Source organism: Zalophus californianus, chromosome 1 (genome assembly GCF_009762305.2).
Source record: "Zalophus californianus isolate mZalCal1 chromosome 1, mZalCal1.pri.v2, whole genome shotgun sequence".
Classification (NCBI taxonomy): Eukaryota; Metazoa; Chordata; class Mammalia; order Carnivora; family Otariidae; genus Zalophus; species Zalophus californianus.
Genome location: NC_045595.1, coordinates 188,642,497 through 188,663,408, shown reverse-complemented (window position 1 = coordinate 188,663,408; position 20,912 = coordinate 188,642,497). Strand labels below are relative to the sequence as shown.

Here is a 20,912-nt window from a genome sequence, read left to right as displayed (position 1 = left end):
AGTTAGCTTTTCTGGGAAAGTATTCAAATTGGCCACTCTACTGTCATTAGAATTGCCTGATAAGTTGTGAGTAAGCTTTTTCTGTAAACACCTAGCCAGTAAGTGTTTTAGGCTTTGCAGGTCTTGCAGTCTCTGTTTTCACTATTCAACTCTGTGACTATAGTGTAAAAACATTCATACACAATATGTAAACAAATAGTTGTGTTCCAATAAAATTGTTTTATAAAAACTGGTGGTGGGCTGAATTTGGTCTGTGGGCCGTTTGCTGAGTTGTGACTCAGAGCAAGATAAAGATATGCAGGACACACAGAATCCAAACACATGTCATGGAAGTACGTTTAAGACTTAATGGCTCTGCAGTTAGAATATGAGGAGTGTTCAGAACAAAAATATGTTGAATCCAATCAGATGAAGCAACCCTGGGGAGAGAATGCAGAGTCAAATCATAATTAAAAATCAAGTCCCATGTAACTGGAATCTTAGGAACAAACAGAGCGAGTAACCCACTTGCTTGTCATCTCTGGCATATATGTGTACATTTATTTGTGCATATGTTCTCAGATTTTTCATTCTGCTATATTGTTCTAAATTACCTACCCTTATGCTATTATTATTATAAAGCATAATGGTTAAGAATGGTATCTCCTGATTTCTAGTAGAATAAGCTTTCCTACCTTGTTCTTCAAGAATGTCTGAGCTAGAATGAGATTTTGCATTTCATGAATTTTTTTTTTAAGTTCTATTTAAGTAATCTCTATACCCAACATGGGGCTCAAATTCATGACGCCGAGATCAAGAGTTGCACGCTATAGTGACTGAGCCAACCAGGCACCCTCATAAAATCTTTGAAATCAGCTTATCAAGCTCCATCACACAACTTGCTAGAAGTTTGACAGGGACTGCACAGAATCAATAAACTACCCTGGGGTAAAATGGCATCTTTTTCTTTTTTTAAACATTTATCTTTTGAGAGAGGGAGCACGAGCAGGGGAAGGGCCAGAAGGAGAGGGACCAGCAGACTACCTGCTGAGCAGGGATTGTGATGCTGGGCTCGACCCCTGGACCATGACCTGAGCCGAAGTCAGATGCTTAACCGACTGAGCCACCCAGGCAGCCCAAAATGGCATCTTTACAATACCAAGTTGTCCAAACATAATATGAATATCCATTTATTCAGGTCTTCTTTAATGTCTCCTAAAGTCATGCACAACTTTTGCTAAATTTATTTCTAGTTACTGCACACTTTTCGATGCTATTATAAATGATGTCATTTTTAAAATTTTTACTTTCTGATTATCTGCCGCTGGGTTAACGGAATAAGACTGGTGTTTGACATAGGTTCTGCATGTTGCAAAACTCTATTATTATTTCCAATTAATTTATCTTCAGATTTTGTTTGTATTTTCTACATGTAAAATCTCCAAATAATAACTTTGTTTCTTCTTTTCCAATCTTTTACTTTTTGCTTATTTTTGTTGCCTTGCTGCCCATTTGAATTTCCAGTACAATTTTGAATAGAAGTGGTTACAGACATCCCTGTCTTTCCTGATTACAAAGGAAAGCTTTCAATGCTCACAATTCTATACATTTGCTAGTTTTGTTGTTTTTTGAGACACTCTTTAGCAGATTAAAGTAGTTGCACCTTGTATTCCAGGTTAGCTAAGGGTTTTCATCAAAAATGAATATTTTTCTTTATGTTAATGTGGTGAATGACAGTAATTATTTAAGGGAATCAATCTAAAGTAATTAAGTTTGTAAATGGGACCAAACATTAATCAAAGACACTATGAAATCAACTTAAAATTGACTAGATTTATAAATTAAAAAAGACAATGTGTTGGGATGCCTGGGCTCAGATGGTTAAGTGTCTGCCTTCAGCTTGGGTCATGATCCCAGGGTATCATGGGTACTCCATGAGTACCATAATGGGCTCCTTGCTAAGCAGGGAGCCTGCTTCTCCCTCTGCCTGCCGCTCCCCCTGCTTGTGTGACCGCTCACTTGCTCTCTCTCTCTCTCTCTGACAAATAAGTAAATAAAACCTTTTAAAAAAAAAAGTAAAAAAAAAAAAAAGACAATGTATAAAGTTAAATTTAAAAGTCTGAAGAAATACTAGGTGTCTGAATTGGTAAATTAAAAAAAAAAAGTATTAATTTTAAAGCCAAAGTTAACACAAAGAGAAATTTGTGTACAAAAATTACCATGAGCATGATGAGTGTGCATGCATGCTCTCTCTCATATGTACAACACTGTCCAATAATGACAAATGTATATGGCATACAATGATTAAAAGCAAGTTTGCAACTTCCTCCCCAAAATATGTGATGAGGCAAAGAAAAAATACAGCATGGCTTCAGTGACCATAATAGCATTTAAGAATGCAGGTTCTGTTAAATTAAAAAAAAAAAAAGGATGAAGGTTGTGTTAACCAAGCTGTAATCTGCTAGCTGTGAAAACTTTGGGCAGGTTACTTTACCCTCTCTATGCCTTATTCTTTCTTGTGCTCAGCTGTGCTGAAATGATCAGTGAACTACAGAATTCCTCCATCTATAGTTCAACCTCTCAAAGGGCCCATTACCTCATATTCCTCCAAGTTTACTTCTTCAGGTTTTATCATTTCAAGTTTGGCTTGAGCAACTTTCATTATGTTGTGACACCTTCAAATAAAAGAAATGCATTCCTAAATCAAAAGCAAAATTCATAAAAACTGAAAAATATGTGACACAAAACTAAACTACCCAACACATATGAAAATAAAATCCAGTCATTAAGCAATACTTTTTTGAGGAAGCAACTCCCAAATAACCTTAATTGAAAATGTTTTTTGGATCAATGTTGGATAGTTACAAAGTAGATAAAGAAGACAGCATCAATAATTCTAACTCAAATTTACCATGTTATATTTACATACGGCTTTTAAATTACATTCTATCAACACATATTGCACAAGTAAAAAATGAAATGTGTTTTTTTATAATGTGTATCTATTAAGCAAGCTTAAGAAACATTAAATCTCATTTTCCCCTTTCAAATGGCACTATTCATAGAAAGCAAAAAAGGAACTCAAAAAGTGCGTATCATTTCAGGTAGTTAAGAGACATTCTTATGCATAAAATCATTGTTAAAGAAATCTCTGCAGAATATATTTAGTTATCACATGGATCTTAACTCTTTCAAGTATAAGAGAAATTAGACTATCAAAACAAATTGACCAATTTTCAGTCCCCAGGACAAAAATTGCAAGAGTGAAAAGTCAGCATGATTACCCCATGAATATTTCCCCCAAATTCAATAGCATATATTCACTGGAATACAGTGTACCAGCAACCCAAATAATAAGGGTTATAATCTGTCTTATTTCTGAGCTTTGTGGTGGTTATATGTAAAATAAGTGATGCTCCTACTACTAATAATAAAGTAGTAATAGCTAACATTCACTGAGCACTTTATTGTCTATCAAATACTGTTCAAGCCATTTACTTGTATTACTTCACTTAATCTGAAATTTCACAGCAGACACATGGTAAAGCAGGAATTTAATTCTGAATGCTTTGTTTTCCACACATTCTCCTCTGCTATACATATTTTTAATTCAGTATTTTTGAGATATTCATGAAAAGATAATCATTTCAGAATTAAAATGGACTACAATGAATTCCAAGGTAACATAAATGTCTCTGTACTCTAAAAATAACGTCCAGTACTTGGATCTTTACCCAAGGTCTAAATTTTTTTAATAGTATTCATTCTAACTAGATTATATTTTAATTTCTTAATGTTAGTTAAAAAAAATTCTAGGGATTTTATACAAATTTCTATGGGAAAACATTTTTCGGTAAACCAAAACATAGTAGATCCTTAAATAACATGGGTTTTGAGGGTGCACTTACAACCAATTTTTTACAGTATTGTGTGTTTTTTCTTTCTTATGATTTTAATAACATTTTCCTTTCTTTAGCTTACTTTGTGGTAAGAATACAGTATATAATACATATAACATACAAAATATATGCTAAGCAACTGTTTAATGTTATCAGTAAGGCTTCCAGTCAACGGTAGATTATTAGCAGTTAAGTTCTGGGGGAGTCAAAAATTATACACTTTATGTGCAGATTTTTGACTGCACAGAGAGTCACTCCCCTGATCTCCACATTGTTCAAAGGTGAACTGTAATTTAACCATTTTAAGGCTTCTCTTGATATCAGAGGGCATTATTTTATTTGTGTATACATTTAAATACTTTTCTTTAGTGATTCTCAAACACATATTTTGTATGTCATCACTTGTGGGAGGTGCTACCATCATTTAGCAGGTAGAGGTCAGGAACACTGCTAAATATCCTACAAGTTATAGGACAGCCCCCCCCACAATAAAGAACAATCTGACTCAAATATACATACTGCAGAGATTGAGAAATTCTTTATTTCTCTAAAATATTGAGTCCCCAAAGGGCAATGATTATATTCTTCCGTAAATCTTTGTTGCTTAGCTCAGTACCTTAGTCAATAATTAAAATATACTAAAACAAACTAAATTATTTTCAACTCAAACTTTTAAAGGTCATGACCATAAACTCCAAAGAAAGTACAAAGCAACTGTTCAAATTAAGTGAAGTCAAGTTTTGTGCTGTATTTACTGAAACAGGTCTTTGTGTAGGTATAAAATAAGTATTAAAAAACTGCATAGAAAGCTATTTTTAAAAAAAGATAATTTGAGCATATGAGTTCAATATTTCACATTTTAAATTACCTTTCATCAAAACTCAAGTTTCTATCTCCAAATTGTTCTAGCAATGTTTTCTCAATGATTTTCTTTGGTGCTTGGTTCTGGATAAAATAGACCACTACATGATGTAAACGATAATCTGTTTCTGGTGGGGTATCTTCTTGGGCCAATTTAACCAATCTTGAATACTCCAACTTAATTGCCTAGAAAATGTAACAAATGCCAATTTTGGTTAATTGTAATAATTAAAATCCTTCAATATTACAGCTTTAATTATTCTTGTGTTCAAAAATGCTTTTTTCTTTTAAAGTATTACAAAGAAGGTAGTACATCTAAAAATACTGTCCCATGTTCTACAGTTTAAAAAGAACCTTCTAACACTGACCATATGTGTACTTCCTTATCCCTTCACTGTAATAATGTTTTTTTGTTTTCATATAGAGAAGTATTAAACTAAACAATACACCTAAGTGCACTATCAGAGTCTGGTCAGTCTACTCAGAAGCGTCCTACGACTGTGATACTCAATATCCCTTCTCCTATGCTTTCCAGAATCAGTTTCATGTATATCTTGAATATCCCCAAATTTTAGGGTTGAAATACAGCTTCCTGGAATGCCCATATCTGAAAGAAAATGGCTGGTTCTTATATGTATAATAATACCACTATAATTACCTTTTAGCTGAAGAGTCTAAAAATAATGAAAAAGTAAGCCCTGAGACTCTAGTTACTGCAGACTGAATTCCTTGTTGCTTCAAAAATATTTGAAATTTATTTGTGTAATAATTAATGAATATTATCACTATTATCACCTTATGCTTGAAATTCCTTTTTTTTATAAACAGAACTCAGAATTTATAACAGGAAATAATACTGACATGTTTCTACACATCAGCAAACCATTTGGAAGATACTGGCGAATACAGAAATAAATGTAGGGTTATATATCAAATACTGCTGTATACAAGAAACCTGTATAATTAATAATAATACTTTTTACAATATTCATTTATATTGGACTTATATCTAAATCCTAGCTTTATTAACTGTAAAACATTATGGGGCCACATGCAAAATAAGTTACAAAAAAAATCAATTTTCTAGTTGTTTTTGTTTGTTTTTTTTAAGTATGCCTTTCTTAAGCAATTCTTGACCATCCAGATACTATGCTATATTTTATAGAAGGGAGAAAATGTAACTGACAAACATTAAGTGAAACATTCTAGTTATACATTCTTATATATGATTAAAGGGAAGGCTAATAAGTCCTTTCTATATAACTTTGCATTATAAACGGAATTATTACTTTATAGCTAAAATAATTTTTTTTTTGTTATACATGCTGTGGTTAAAAATAGCCAGGAAAACTATATTTTGACATGTAGGATTATTAAGGCTCACTTCAATGCAAACCTAACTAGCACACATAGGCTTAGATTAGAACTATAAAATCTTCTCATTTTCCCAATTTGAAAAAAAAGGGGGTACATATTCATTTAATAACGAAACTATACTGAATTTGAGAATAAATATAAAACAAAAACAGTAACAGTTCTTCCTTATTATAGTCTTCAGACAATGACTGTCAAACTATTCCAAGTTCTTTTGAATATTTAAGTATTTCAGATATCATGCTTTTGGCCAAAATTAGTATGGCCAAAATAAAATAAATTCGTATTGAGTCTCTTAAAATAGTATTATAGGTTTAGAGATAAGGAATTACAACACTAAAATGGTTACATATATTTTACCTACGTTCAAAATAGAGACACTATATTTTTCGTAAAGAGCAATTAGATTTCTATTAGCAAGCTAGAATACATATCCCTCTTTTATTCTAAAATTATGTTTATCTCTTAATTTTGTTCTATTTAAGCTTCTCCCAATTTACACAATGCCAAAGTTAAAATCTATAGATATTTAAACCAGTAAAGGTAAAAAGGCACATTTTAAATTTCTACAAGTAATTTTTCAAACACAAAAAAAACCATTTTACCAGCACAAATTATTTTTTATAATTATCAATTATTTTTATTTATGAACTTATTTCTAAAAAAGTTTTCTGATGTTTAAATATACTGCAATCATATCTATTCCTTCAAAAATTTCAACAGATGTTCCATGCCAGTATATTTAGCAGAGTTCTTCACTATTTATCATTATGAGTAAAGTTAACACTGCTGAGTTGTCAAATTTGATTCAGACTACTTCCTCAGAATCCTGCCCTAGAATTATTCTTGTCCTTTCCATACTTTGGCTGCCTATGAATGTAATTATTTAAGTTAACTACCACAGATACTGCAATGAAACCATCAAACATTTACAAGATGAAATGGAATACTGTCATTAGGTGACAGAATTGCTTTGCAATTAATTTTTAAAAAGTCTCTTTCACCAGACCTTTAACATGGTCCCGGTAATCAGGCCCAAAGTTATCTATTCAGTCTTATTTCCTATGACTCTTCAACAAAGACTTCCTTCCACTTAGGTCAGGCTTGTCTTCCCACAGATGCACGAGCCCTTGTTTCTTCTTCTTCTTCTTCTCTAAACGCATGCTGTCCTTTCTTGTTTGTTCCTCATCTATCTATAGATGACCCATTCAATAAGTCTAGTTTTCTTTCTCTTTTGAAATCTTCAGTTGCAAAGATCCAAATGACTACTACACCTAGACTTTACCTTTCTAAATCATATTATAAAATCATACTCTAAATGTATAATTTTTACACTTTATTCTGCTATAACTGTATACATACATCAGAAGATACCAAATATATAAACATACCATATATTCTGAAGGCAGAAAAATCTAAGGGAAAATCAGACCAAGATTCAGAAAGCTAGGTATACCATTTATTAATTGTGATATAAAACAAGGCACAAAGTTCTCCAAGTCTTAATGCTCTTATCTCTGAAATAAGGTTAGCTGACTTCAAAGAGAGTGTGTATCTATGTGTGAGTATGCTCATAAATTAAATGTTTATAGACTATTTTTTAAAAACTGACAGTATACCAAAAGATGGAAGAACATCTACTTCAAATTCCAGAGGATTGTAATCATATAGGCTATATGATTTGATCACAATGCAATACATACAGGAATTAAAAATAAAGACAACTCCCAAACTAAGCTCTTAGGAATTAAAATAATACTGTCTTAAATTATTCTTGGGCCAAAGGAATCAAAATTATATTAATATTGGAATCATAAGATATCAAAACCTATAGGACACAGCCAGACTGGTAGTCAAAGGAAAATTCCAATTTAACCAGTATAGAAAAAGTACAGTTCAAGAAGCAGAGGGGGAGGGGGTCGGGTGGGGTGGGAGAAGAGAGGAGAGAAAATAAACTAAAGGTAGAAGAAATAAAATAATGTGGCAATTAGATAAAAAAGTCAAAAGCTTTTCTTTCCAAAAAGCTAATGGAAAACCAAAGTATGGGAAAACACTCTCCACCACATGTAAGGTGACAATACCGAAAATACTAAAACAAACAAACAAAAAGCTTTAAAATTTGTTTTAAAAAAATAATACATATAACCTTATGCCAATAAACTACATATTTTTAATTAAACAGATGATCATCTAGGAGAATATAAATTACCTGAATTGGTTTAAAAGGTAGAAAAACTACCAAGTTCTTGAAGAGACCCAGTAAAGCTACAGAAGAACTGAAAAGGTTGCCCAAGATCTGTACCCGATAAAGGAATCAGGCCAATATTGTTTTAGAACTGTGCTGTTACGTCAAATCTTCAAGGATCAAATGATTTCTCTATCTACACTACTCCAAAGCCTGAGAAAAGGGAAAAGTCTCCTTAATGATTACACAAGGCCAGTATAATCTGAATATAAAATATTGACAAATATAACAAAGGAAACTGGAGATCAATTTATCTATGAACACAGATGCTAACTTCATCCATTTTTGATAAACTATATTGTGTACAAAAAGAATATATAAAAACAGACAATGTTTATAATGTTTAAAAAAGGAGGGTCAATGTTAAAATCTTTACATTCCAAGGATTAAGGATTACAAAGAAATCTGTTCACATCTCAAACAGATACATTAGAATATTTCTAAATTCCGGGCACCTGGGTGGCTCAGTTGGTTAAGCGACTGCCTTCGGCTCAGGTCATGATCCTGGAGTCCCGGGATCAAGTCCCGCATCGGGCTCCCTGCTCAGCAGGGAGTCTGCTTCTCCCTCTGACCCTCTTCCCTCTCGTGCTATCTTTCATTCTCTCTCAAATAAATAAATAAAATCTTTAAAAAAAAAAAAAAAGAATATTTCTAAATTCCAACACCAGTTTTGAAGAAACTCTTTTAACTATGAATTTGAGAAAGTGTTTTTAAATTTGTAAAGGAAAATCTATTTAAAAAAAACAATGCTATACATCATACTTGAAAATAAAACACTAGAGACAAATCCATTAATATCAGAAAGTAAGCAAAGGAGCTTATTACTAAAATTATTTTCATATTTAACTATATTCTGAAAAATCTGGTTAACATAATAAAAACAGAAATGAAATAAAAAGTCTAATGGAAATTATCCCAATTATGAGATAATTATTGGGAGCCAATGTACTGAAATAATTACAAGAATCAACTAAAAAATTATTAGAAAACAAAAGAGCCCAATAAGGTAACTGAATACAATATAAACAAAATTAATTAGCTGTCCCACTACCTACCCTACCAATAACCTGGTAGAAGAAGCAGGGGTAAGTGACTCAATTCATAAAAACAAATCTATTTTATACGTTTATTGTATCTGTGATTGAGCTGGTGACTCTTCCTAAAAAAGAGGTTAAACCTTAGCAAGTCCACTTACTCAGATATTAAGTTTCATTCTCCAATTTATCTTCTTATCAGTAAAAACCAACATTTCAGTAGCAAACACATATAACATTTTAAAAACTGATCTAATCATAATACATATGGAAGTCAATTTTTAGAAACAGGCAGAGTTGAAAATCTTCTCATAACCAAAAAGCTAATATAAAATAAACCCAATAAAGACATTTTTGGTAATGTGACAGAAGATATATAGATATGTCTACATTACCATAGTATACTATAATTATATATAATTATGTATAATAAAATAAAATATTAAAAATAAAAATTAATATACTATATCTAATTTAAGCAAACAGTAAGACAGAAGCAGCTATCATATGTTAGTTACTGTGTTATGTATATATTTTGTGAATTAATACTGACTGTTGAGATAATGATTAGAATCAATGGCCAAGAAAACAGAACATGTTTAAATAGGGCAATCACTGCAGAAGGAACAAAAAAAAAATTATCAAAAAAATCTACAACCAAAAAAGGGGCTAGGCTCATTATGGTTTTACAAGTTCTAACTTACTCTTATGGAATAGATAATTCCTATGTAAACTACACCAGAGTATAAGAAAAACAGAAAAGCTTTCACTTACTAAAGCTAACGTAAGCATAAAATCAAACCTGATGAAGATAGCACAAAAAAGAAAAATACATTTTTAATAATAGAGAATGTAGAAAACCCAAATAAAATGCTGAGTAGTGTGTACATATGAATTCATAAAAATAAAAATTTACTAAGAAAAGTGCTTTAAGAAACTACTGCAGAAAATTTACAATACCTTGAGTCAAAGAAGACTTTTTGTATAGCAATGAAACTCCAGAATCCAGAAAGGAGCAGAAAGATTTGAAAGCACAGTGTTTTTATAAACTTCTTTATGAAAAAAAGGTATCATAAACTAACTCAAACAGAAATGGCAGACTGGGAAAAAACAGGACATAGATCCATAAAGAGAGTAATACATAATAAATGAATACTAAATGCCTTCACTTTAAGAATGCCCACAATATATTTCTGAGTGATATAAGTTACAAAGTAATATGAATAGTAAAATGAAAAATGAAAAAAAATTCCCTGTATGACTGTATAAACAAAAGGAAAAAATAAGAAAGGTTACACAGTGATCACAGTGGTTACACAGGTCAGTGGCAGACTGCATTATTAGTTTTAATTTAGACACCTATATATTACTGAATGATTGCATTGTTTACATATTGTTATTTACATGACAAATTTTCTAAAACTATATATTATCAGCTAGAATTTTCCAAATGCAAATCATTTACCTATACCAAAACTACACATTAATTATAAACGATTGATAATATTTACATAAGAACATATGTATGTGTGTGTATGGTGTGTGTGTGTGTATATGTATGTATGTGTGTATATATATCCCTCAATTACAGATAGGTGAAAGTAAATACACACGGACATAAACTTCAGAGATCTGCTGCTGCCTCAAAATCGGAGGGTAAACTGAGAAAGAGAAATACATGAAATATGGAAAATACGTAAAAGACAAGATGCAAAGGGCATCCCCAGGTAATGGTGAATAAAGATCCCAAGATATTAATTATACACTGGGGGTAAAAGAAAATCAATGCAGACTGAAGCAGGTTACAAAGCTCTGGAATAGACTTATAGAAGATGTCTATTCCAGAAGGAATCTATTCCAGAAGAAATTTCCCCAAGAAGATAAAACTGACAACAGAATATGAGGAGATTTAAACAACTTGCAGAGAGTTTAGAAGCACATCAGTAATACATATAGAAAACTAAGCAAACTAAAAAGTAAAACAACTCTAAGAAAAATGCAACCTGGAGGGGGGAGAATGTCAAAGTAATGTTTATGACTCAGCTCAATCCTGGGTAGCATACATAGAAATAGTAATACAAACTGAGAATTCTGATTTAATCCAAATGACAAAATTTTACATCTGTGTGTGCGTGCGTGCGTGTGTGTGTGTGTGTGTGTGTGCGCGCAGACAGATGGAAGGGTAGAAACTATGGGGGGGGGGCAGGGAAAGGAGAAGGAGAGCTCCTTGTTTACATCCCCTAGCAAGGAATTCAACAGGAAATGTGGTAAACTAAGAACCACAAAAACTCAAGCATTCTGTGTTTACTTAAAGATAAGGAATTCATGCCAAAAGGATTAGATAAAATAACTGGAAGCTGTTACCACAGCAGGGGTGGGGGTTGGGTGTACTGTTGTTTGTAGTGTATATAATTAGCTGGCTCTTTACAATATATGCAGGTATTAATCTAAAAAACATGAAATTCCCAATTCAACATAAAGATATCCAACTTGAAAAAAAATGACAATGTCACTATAAATGACAGATAATTTTCCCACGAGAAATAGATAAAAACTTTAGAAAACATACATTCATGTGTATTTTAAAGAAAAGAAAATGCAGACCACCTGGAAATAAGGTTAACAAAGTTGTTTTGTTTTTTTGTTTTTTCAATAACAGCAGTTTTTCAACCTTTCTTAACTTATTAGGGTGATCAACTCATCCTGGGACCAGTTTATTTAACACTTAAAATCCTGTATTCCAGAAAACCCCTCAGTCCTGGGCACACCAACATGGCTGGTCACTCTGATTCTAACAAGTTCAAAAGTGTTTTATTAATATAAGGCTCCTATGCACAAGGCCTTTTTTTGTACTACAGAATGAAAGAAATAGTGAAAATAAGCAGTTTTTTGAAGACTGAGTTGGATGAGGGCAGAATATAGAATATTAAGGGAAAATTTTAGATTTTTAAGGTCAAGAATGGGAGCATACAGCTTATTGTAGTGAACTATACCTCAATAAAGCCTTCTTGTTTTTTTAGGGGGAAAAAAAAACACTAAAAAGGGCGCTAAGTGAAAACAACTTGAAGTTTTTGGTAAATCAAAATAAAAAGACAAAACGTAACAATGCTTTCATCTTTCAAAAATGTAAAACCAGTAATACTGTAACTAAAATATTATAAAGATCTGGTATTAGATGATGTGGAGAACAAAGGCAAAAGAAAAAAAAAATAAATTTCCTTACAACTGACAGCCCACTCATTGTCAAGCCCTTGAGACAAGCAGCATGACCTTCCATCTAGGAACTCAACTGCCTCGATGTTAATACGTTACTAAGGGCTCAGGCGACCTTATCTTCATATTAGCCTGCTCTCCAGGATCCTGTAAGTCTCCTTTAATATATAAAAATTCCTTTGGAAACTTCCTTTATCTCTAACCCCCATCCACCACCAAAATATATGTTTGCAATCATCCTCCAAGCATATCGTCCACTGATATACATGTGAAGGGTCCCATGACCAAGGTTTCACTAGATGGTGATAAATGACCTTTTCAAAACAACAGCTAGCCCCTCAAGGTCCTGGACACCAGGCTTCTAAATTCCATAGAGACTTGTGCTATCTCTAAGCCCCCCACAACCTGAAAGCATACAATGGACCACTCCTCATGACCCCAGTGCAGCTCTTCCTGCCCACGGGTCCTGTCCCTGGGCTTTCATAAAACCATCTTTCTGCACCGACGACATCTCAAGAATTCTTTCCTGACCGTTTGCTCCCCTGAACCCCAACATTTTCACATCATTAGAGGGGAAAAAAAGATTTGGTCATGGAATAATGCAACTGCTTGATGGTCTCACACATTTCTTGAAACGACTAGGATATTAAAAATTAAGTCAGGAGACAACGTAAGTGAATAAGAAACATAAAAATAAATGAACAAATCATTTTTGAAACAACCAAGTGAAGAAAGCAGTTTAGAATCAAATGATAGTGAAATTTCTTTAAAAAATATTGTAATATTGGCGAACAGTATTACCAATGAGAAGAAAATAAAATATACCAGAAGCAATTACTCAGTCCCTATTTTCACTCATCAATACCTTTTATTCCTTTCAAACAAAAACACAATTCAAATTTCTGCTAACAACCCAAAGGTGCACTATTAGGGTAACTCTGGTAAAATGTTTTGTTTTTTGTTGAATTATCTGGGTTACCAAAAAAAAATCATTCTTATATGCATAAAAGAAACCCTCAGAACATCAGGTGGCCGTGGCTAAGATAGGAAAAGAGAAATTATATAGGAAACCAAATTTAATTCAAGGAAACAAAATATTTTAAGAAGTTCATTTAAAAACATTAAAAACTTAAGTGAAAATGTTAATTGTACCTTAAAGAACCCTGCTTCAGGGCCACACCTGTCATATACATTCCTGGATTTACCTATCGCCATGATAATACCTTGCATGTTCGGTGTCATCATGATCTGCCACAAGGAATTTAAAGTAAGAGTTTTTGAATGAATGGTTAACATACAAAAAAAATCAAAAACCAAAATAATATCTTGACATGCAAGTTAAAAGTCTTGTCTTTCACTACTTATAAATTAACTATTGTATATTTTATGGCAAATATGATCCAATATGCATTTAAGTATCTTTCAAAAATCATCCATACAGGGCCACAGCTAGCTCCAGATGGTGCCTTTGTGCAAATTGCAAAAAGGCATCCTCTCTGAACTGAAGAATTCTAAAAAGGCACCTCCCTCTTGACAAACAAATCAAAAAGTGCTGCTCTCTGAGAACCACTTAGAACAAGCAACACTTTTTATTTTAAAAAGTGCCTCTTTAAGGTTGAGGAGCTCAGCATGAGCTCCATTTCACCTCCACTTTGGCCTGCTGGCTGGGCTCCCTTGCACAACAGTACAACCTAAGCATCTATGAGCTGCAGCCCTGTATCCATATGACTTAAGGTTCCCAGGTACATGCACTGTTAAACTGTCACTCCAATCAATTACAAAAACAAAACAAAATGCATCTCTGCCAATAGCATAAGCATTTGCACAAAAGATAGTGTTAAGTGATTAATCACAATTCTAAATTTTTTAAAATGCCAGAAGGCTCACCCTAAAACAAGCACTGAGGTGCTTGGTCAATAAATCAACATTTTTATTAAAAACATGACAGTTTCCATAATTTTCAAGCAGCAACACGGTAATGAAATAGCTAACTGGAACAATGTACTATTAAATATTAAATACTTAAGTAATTCTTTGTTTTCATAACAGCTTATCATTCTTAGCTGTCACATTTTAAAATACAAAATGTAAATGTAAATACAAAATGTAAATTGCAAAATGAAACCACTCAAAGCACTATGAAGTTACTGTATTAGAGCAATCAAGAGATTGCATCCATCACCTCTGATTCACTGAACCTATCACCCAAATTTTGATTATATACTGACAGTCACAATATACCTAACATCTGCTTCAGAAAATTCATCCCACCAGTTCCTATCTCATAAACCAGCTTCTTATTCTCCTTATGGCCCATGTTTTCTTACATTGGCACAGTAATCTTAATGTTGTAACACCTCTGGTTTCGGTGATTAACTCTTATATAACCACTTAATTGTAATTCTGAAGTAAGTCTGAAAAAAAGTTACTTGGAAAAAACTAATATATATTAAATTCTCATCCACGCCAGTAAAAACTAACCAATGACAGAATTCAAGGTCTTCTAGGGATTACTATTCAGAAACAGCTTTACTGGCCCTCTCTCAAATATAAGAAAGATCCAATGTAAGAGTCTTAAGAAAAAAGTGCAAAAAGACAAAAGCACATTTTTATCTGGATTCTCAAGAACCGTGCATAAAGCACTGGAAGGCATTCAATAATGATGAATCGCCCAATTCACACTCACATGGAGGTTGCAGAAGCAAAAATATCCAACATCTATTTGCAATCAGGCTGTAGGATTTTTTTGGCAGGAAACAGTAGGCAAAGTATTATAATACATAATTCAAGTAAAACAGGAAAAAATTATTTTTAAATGTTCAAATTTTTTGCTATTTAATTAAACAAACCTTATTGTAATCTATCAACCTGAGAATAAACTGATCATGTATCTACATAAAAGAATTAGCTCTAGAAACATTATTCTTTTGACAAATTCTAAAAGCTTTCTACTTAAATTTTCATTTGAAATTCAAAGTTCTGTTAGCAGTTGGTAAGGTAATTTCAGACCATGGGTGGCCAAGCTGTATGTTATGCAGCAATACACATAAATGTGAAGGTGCACGCATGCCCGAAGTACGTGTATTAAATAGCCAAAGATAAGTAGGAATAGTGTAGAGGTCTACAATAAAGGTACCTCGTCATCATAACCCCCCTCCTTTGACTCAATCATGAATTTCCCTACATGAGGAATCGCCACCTCTACAACTTGCTGGTTAGAAGGTGGTTGGCTTGTGGTATTTTCAGGTTTCTGCAGGAAAAAAATTATTAGTATGAACATTAGAAAAGAGAACAATGGAAGTACCAAGTATAAAGGGCAGAGATTCCTGAGTCTTTAAAAGAAATCTGCACTTGCTTAATATGAAATGAAACCACCTAAAACCAACATTAGAAGTGAAAGCATTAATCAAGTAATAACATAAGACATATAACTTTCCTTTTACAACTCAACCACTAAATTAAGTTTTTTTTTTTCCACTAAGCATCTTGGACACCAAATCCTTAAAAATAATAAACACTGGAGTTGCATTTCCTACTGCTATCTATAAGTTACAGCTGAGGTTTTTATTTTTTTTAATTCTAATAATTCTATAAATCCTTTCTTGATAACTCCATCAAAATAACACATGACCTCATCTGAACCCATGACAGTTTGTATGTTTTCTTTCTTATGGGTTTTACCTTTCTATCCTTTCTAATGAATTAATAGTATATCCAATTTATATCCATACTCTATTGTGTTTAACTCACTCTGTACAGCCTACGAGTCTTATATGATGTATTGTACAATGTATTTATGTATGTGTCTGATGAATTCTTGCTTCTGAAAAAGATGGTGTAAAGTGACATCCCTTTTTAACAATTCAATCAGAATTCTTTCTCTTTATCCTTTTCTTTGATAACAAATTCTATGAATTTCCCTACTCCACACTAATAGAGTAGAAGCCAGTGTGAAATCCAAGAAAGTCCACTCAAAGATACTAATATGGTTCATCCAAAATTCTGTCCAGATTTCAAAGATCTTATACTACTGAATAAATTTATAATTAGCATAGTCACTATTTACCTATAAACAAATTTCACAAGTACTTAAGGTGCTTGAAAGCAGCTTACTTAAGTAATTTCAATTTGTAGCTTTAGTTTTCTGAAGCAAAAGATAAATTTTAGTTTTGACATAAAATTTTAATAAAAGCAATTAAAGGGCTTTTATTTCAATTTGAAATATAAGTAAATTCTGGAGATGAGAACATGACTTTCCAGAAGTACATATGCAAAAAGAGTTTAAACAATAAAACAAAACTAACGGCCAAGACTGACACTGTCCCTTTTAAAAGAAATGCTGCTTTTAAACATAACATATTTAGAAAAGGTTTCCTTATTTTGAGTCCTCAACTTTTCAAGAGGAAATAATCAACCTCCAAGGTTGTTGTGATCACGAGAGATAATATTCAGCTAATCCAGTATCTCATATATACTAGTTGTTCTATAATGACAAGTATTACCAGTATTACAATACTATTATGCTACTTTAAAGTGCTTGTATTTGAATAGAATAACCCAATATTACTAGCACACATACCTAGAGAGATATGCTTATTAACCCATGACAACTAAGTATTTTAAATCCTTCTAGCATATAAAAGAAGAGTAAATGTGTTTGGTCTTTATCCACAATAATGAAATTCGATCAGGTAAATTAGGAGATCTGTCTAGACCTTGTGGTCAGACACTTCTCACAATCAAATCAATCTAAAACAATACCATCTTAAGAAGAAAGAATATAAATTTAAGTAGCAACTGGGAAACTGATCAGTATCAGCATACTGATCCTTATGAAACAATATATGGCTTTTGAAAAAAAAAGTTGCACGTCGGAAAAAATAATGTTAATAAACATTTTCAGTTACCACAGAAGAGTTTCAACAGCATTTTACTGACAAGTTATATGCGTGCAAGTTGAAAAACCAAAGAAACTTTGGGTGAATGTAATAATTCTGTTGTATCATTCATCAAGTTTAGATATCCTAAGGTACCACAAAAATTTTCCATATAAAGAATTTGAGGACTCATTAAAATAAAGTACATGTGTATTTATCTTTCTCTATTATTGTCAGGTCCTATATAAACACCTTAACAACAGCTAAACCTGAAAGGAGTTAATAAGTGTTTCAGTTAATAAACGTTCCCAAAATAATTAAAATACAAAGATTTTTATTAATTGCCTGAAATCCATTAAGTGGACTGTTTTAAAAAGTGGTTTTTCATGAAAGGGCAATTAGAAAGCTATATAACTACAACCACCTTGACCCCCTACCTTTTAATCCAGTAATTCAACTATAGGGAATCTATTCTAGAGAAATAAAATGGAATATGGAGAAAAGTTCATTTCTAACAGCCTATTTATAATAATATAAAAGTAGAAGCAAATATACAGTGGGGGAATGGTACATAAATAAAGAATTTGATCACTCAATGGAATAATACTCAACCATTAAATGTTTTTCACAGAGAATTTTTAACATGGGGGAAATAGTTATGTCACAATGTTAAATGATTAAAGAAGAAAAGGCATATATAAACAAAATTGTATATGCAGAAGTACTTCAGCTACAAAAATAAAGCCCAAACCTGTACATAAAAATAAGAATAAAAAAAAATACCAACATATTACGTGATTAGAGCTTTGAGTAGTGGGACTACCCATGATTCTTTCTTGAAGTATACTTTTTTTGTATTTTTGAAATTTTAAAATATTCCGTTTAAAATTAAAGACATTCTTCTAAACAGTAAGCTTTTTATACGTTTAGAGACTCTCTCTCTATGACTATGCTTCCAGGGAATTCTTAAGCTAAGGTTGGAACTTAATATATTGTATATTTGTGAAATGGTTTGTATTTAAGTAACAAAAAGAAACTAACAGCTGCTTAGTACCTGTACTACATGCTCACTACCTTCAAAAAAATAATCTTAATCCCACAAGGATCTCCATTTTATTTAAAAGCAAACTAATGTTTAGAAAAATTAAGCACCTTATTCAAGTTTGCATAGCTAGTAAGAAATAAAACCAATATTCAAAAACCCAGGACTATCCAATCCCAAAGTCTGAACACTCTTCATGTATGCAATTTAGTTTCTAAGGTATATCTTTAACTGAGAAAAACCAGTATGTGGTTATAATCCTAAGCAACTAATCAGGAGACCAAGAACAGGTTGCTTCAGAGAGCCATGATTAACATATTCTTAGACATGCTGCAGGATTTATACAAACAACTCAGGCCAACTGTTGGTGCTACTCCAGCAGATATGCCAAATGGAAAAATATTTATGCTAGCTGTCTATCATACTCTCTCAATGTCATCCTCCTTTCTCAAATAAAGGTGAAGCAGTAGACTGTAGGCTTATAAGATGATACTCATATCATATATATATTAGTTATATATATTATTATAACTATATTATTATATATAAAAATACATTTAAGTGCTGGTTTCTGCAAATTTATGTTATACATGATTAGCCAAACTAAAAAAATGTTTCTGTATTAAGCTAAATAATACCTTTGGCTTTCTGATTACAGTTAAAAGGATGATACTTATTAACCATAATGTAGGCTTTAACAAATAAAATTCCTAATCAGCAAAGGGCCAAGCAAATTACATTTTTAGATCAGGCAAAAATATTTCTCCCTTTTATCTACTTCTCTGCCCTTTGTACCTCCCTAGTTTTCCTCTTCTACCATGCCCCAAGAAGTTAGACATCTCAGATCCATTACAAGAAGCATTTTCCAGGAATGCTTTAGAGTTGAATTAGCAGGGGTTCATCTTAAGCTCATTAGAATCTCCAGGACATTTGCAAAATTTGGAATAATTTAAAAAAAAAACCTATATTAAAACATTTTTTATAGTAAAATGATAATAATCAAAATTTTTCACATAGGAAGTGAAATAAGTGATTTCTAATTACTTCATTCATCAAAACATAACAGAATACCTCATTAACTGAACATTTTGGTAAATCAAGGTCCTATCATATTAAAGACCTTATTGCAATTAGCAGGTTATTGTTGAGATTAAGTTCACTAAGTAGAAAACCGTGTTAAAAAACTATGTCCTGGGGGCCTGGGTGGCTCAGTAGTTAAGCATCTTTGGCTCAGGTCATGATGGTCCTGGGTCGAGTCCTGTATCAGGCTCCCTGCTCCACAGGGAGTCTGCTTCTCCCTCTGCCCCTCCTCCCACTCATTCTCTCAATCTCTCTCTCTCTCAAATAAATAAATAAATTTTAAAAAAAGAAAAAGAAAAACTGAATGTCCTGTTCCCTTTAGTTCTCTAGGATGGTAGTCTTCAAATACTAAATTTAACCATCAAGAAACCTGCATTACAGCTGCTTGTGCTCACTAATAAAAAAATAAGTAACGACAGCAACTGAATGTTTTTGTAGTATGAAATTTGTGAAATAACATCTCTCAGAAGGTCATATGCACTGAAAACACAGTACAATACCAATGTACTCAATTTATTGCTATAAAAAGACACAACTGAGAGCTACAACACAGGCGAGTTATAATGACAATTCTGTTTGGACACTCTACTGAAATATGCATAAACCACTTTGCAAGATCACATTTATCCAGCTAATAATACTAGAACCTAGAATTTCTAGTATTTTACTTCTAAACATATTCCATGGAACAATGAAAATTATTACCTTATATTTCCAACTATTCCAATGTAATAAGACTAAAGATAGAGGGAAGGGGTGAGGGATAAAGAGAAATAATGCTAAATTTTATACTTCTCTTTTTAAGTTCCAAATCAAATGATCACTTTAGTCTATGATTTATGATTTTTCCTCATTCTCTAACGGGAAGGCCGAAATTTATTTTTAAAAAGAAGCATTTAGGGGCACCTGGGTGGCTCAGTCAAGTTAAGCAGCCAACTTGTGATTTTGGCTCAGGTCATGATCCCAAGACCCTGAGATTGAGCCCTAAATGAGGTTCTGCGCTCAGCAGGGAGTCTGCTTGAGGATTCTCTCTCTCTCTTTCCCTCTGCCCCTCCCGCTGCTTGGGCACTCATGCTCTCTCTCTCAAAAAAAATCAATAAATCTTTAAAAAAAAAGGCATCTTTAAAAAGATTACACCTGAAGGAGCTACAGTCTGGGGGTTAGGTAACACCCACAGTCCCTGATCACGTTAATGGTAGCGTTGGCCCTTGGCCCTGTCTCTCCTGACTCCCATGTAGCTACTCTCCATTACACTGATGGAAACGTCATGAAGATGGCTATGTTCAGAGAGCTAAAAGAAAAGTTCTT

The 20,912-nt window shown here is 32.6% G+C and overlaps 1 protein-coding gene across 4 annotated transcripts in view; it reads right to left on the bottom strand.

The window, feature by feature from the left end:
* The window catches only part of USP25 (ubiquitin specific peptidase 25), a 127,689-nt gene that overhangs the window by 8,592 nt on the left and 98,185 nt on the right, over positions 1-20,912 (bottom strand). For 3 of the 4 annotated variants that reach the window (XM_027582611.2, XM_027582612.2, XM_027582614.2), the window contains 4 exons: positions 15,742-15,855; positions 13,758-13,853; positions 4,747-4,925; positions 2,576-2,654 (listed from right to left, as the gene is read on the bottom strand). In XM_027582611.2, coding sequence (XP_027438412.1) covers positions 2,576-2,654; positions 4,747-4,925; positions 13,758-13,853; positions 15,742-15,855 — 468 coding nt within the window. The remainder of the gene's footprint in view (positions 1-2,575; positions 2,655-4,746; positions 4,926-13,757; positions 13,854-15,741; positions 15,856-20,912) is intronic. The other variant, XM_027582615.2, reaches the window with a different exon arrangement.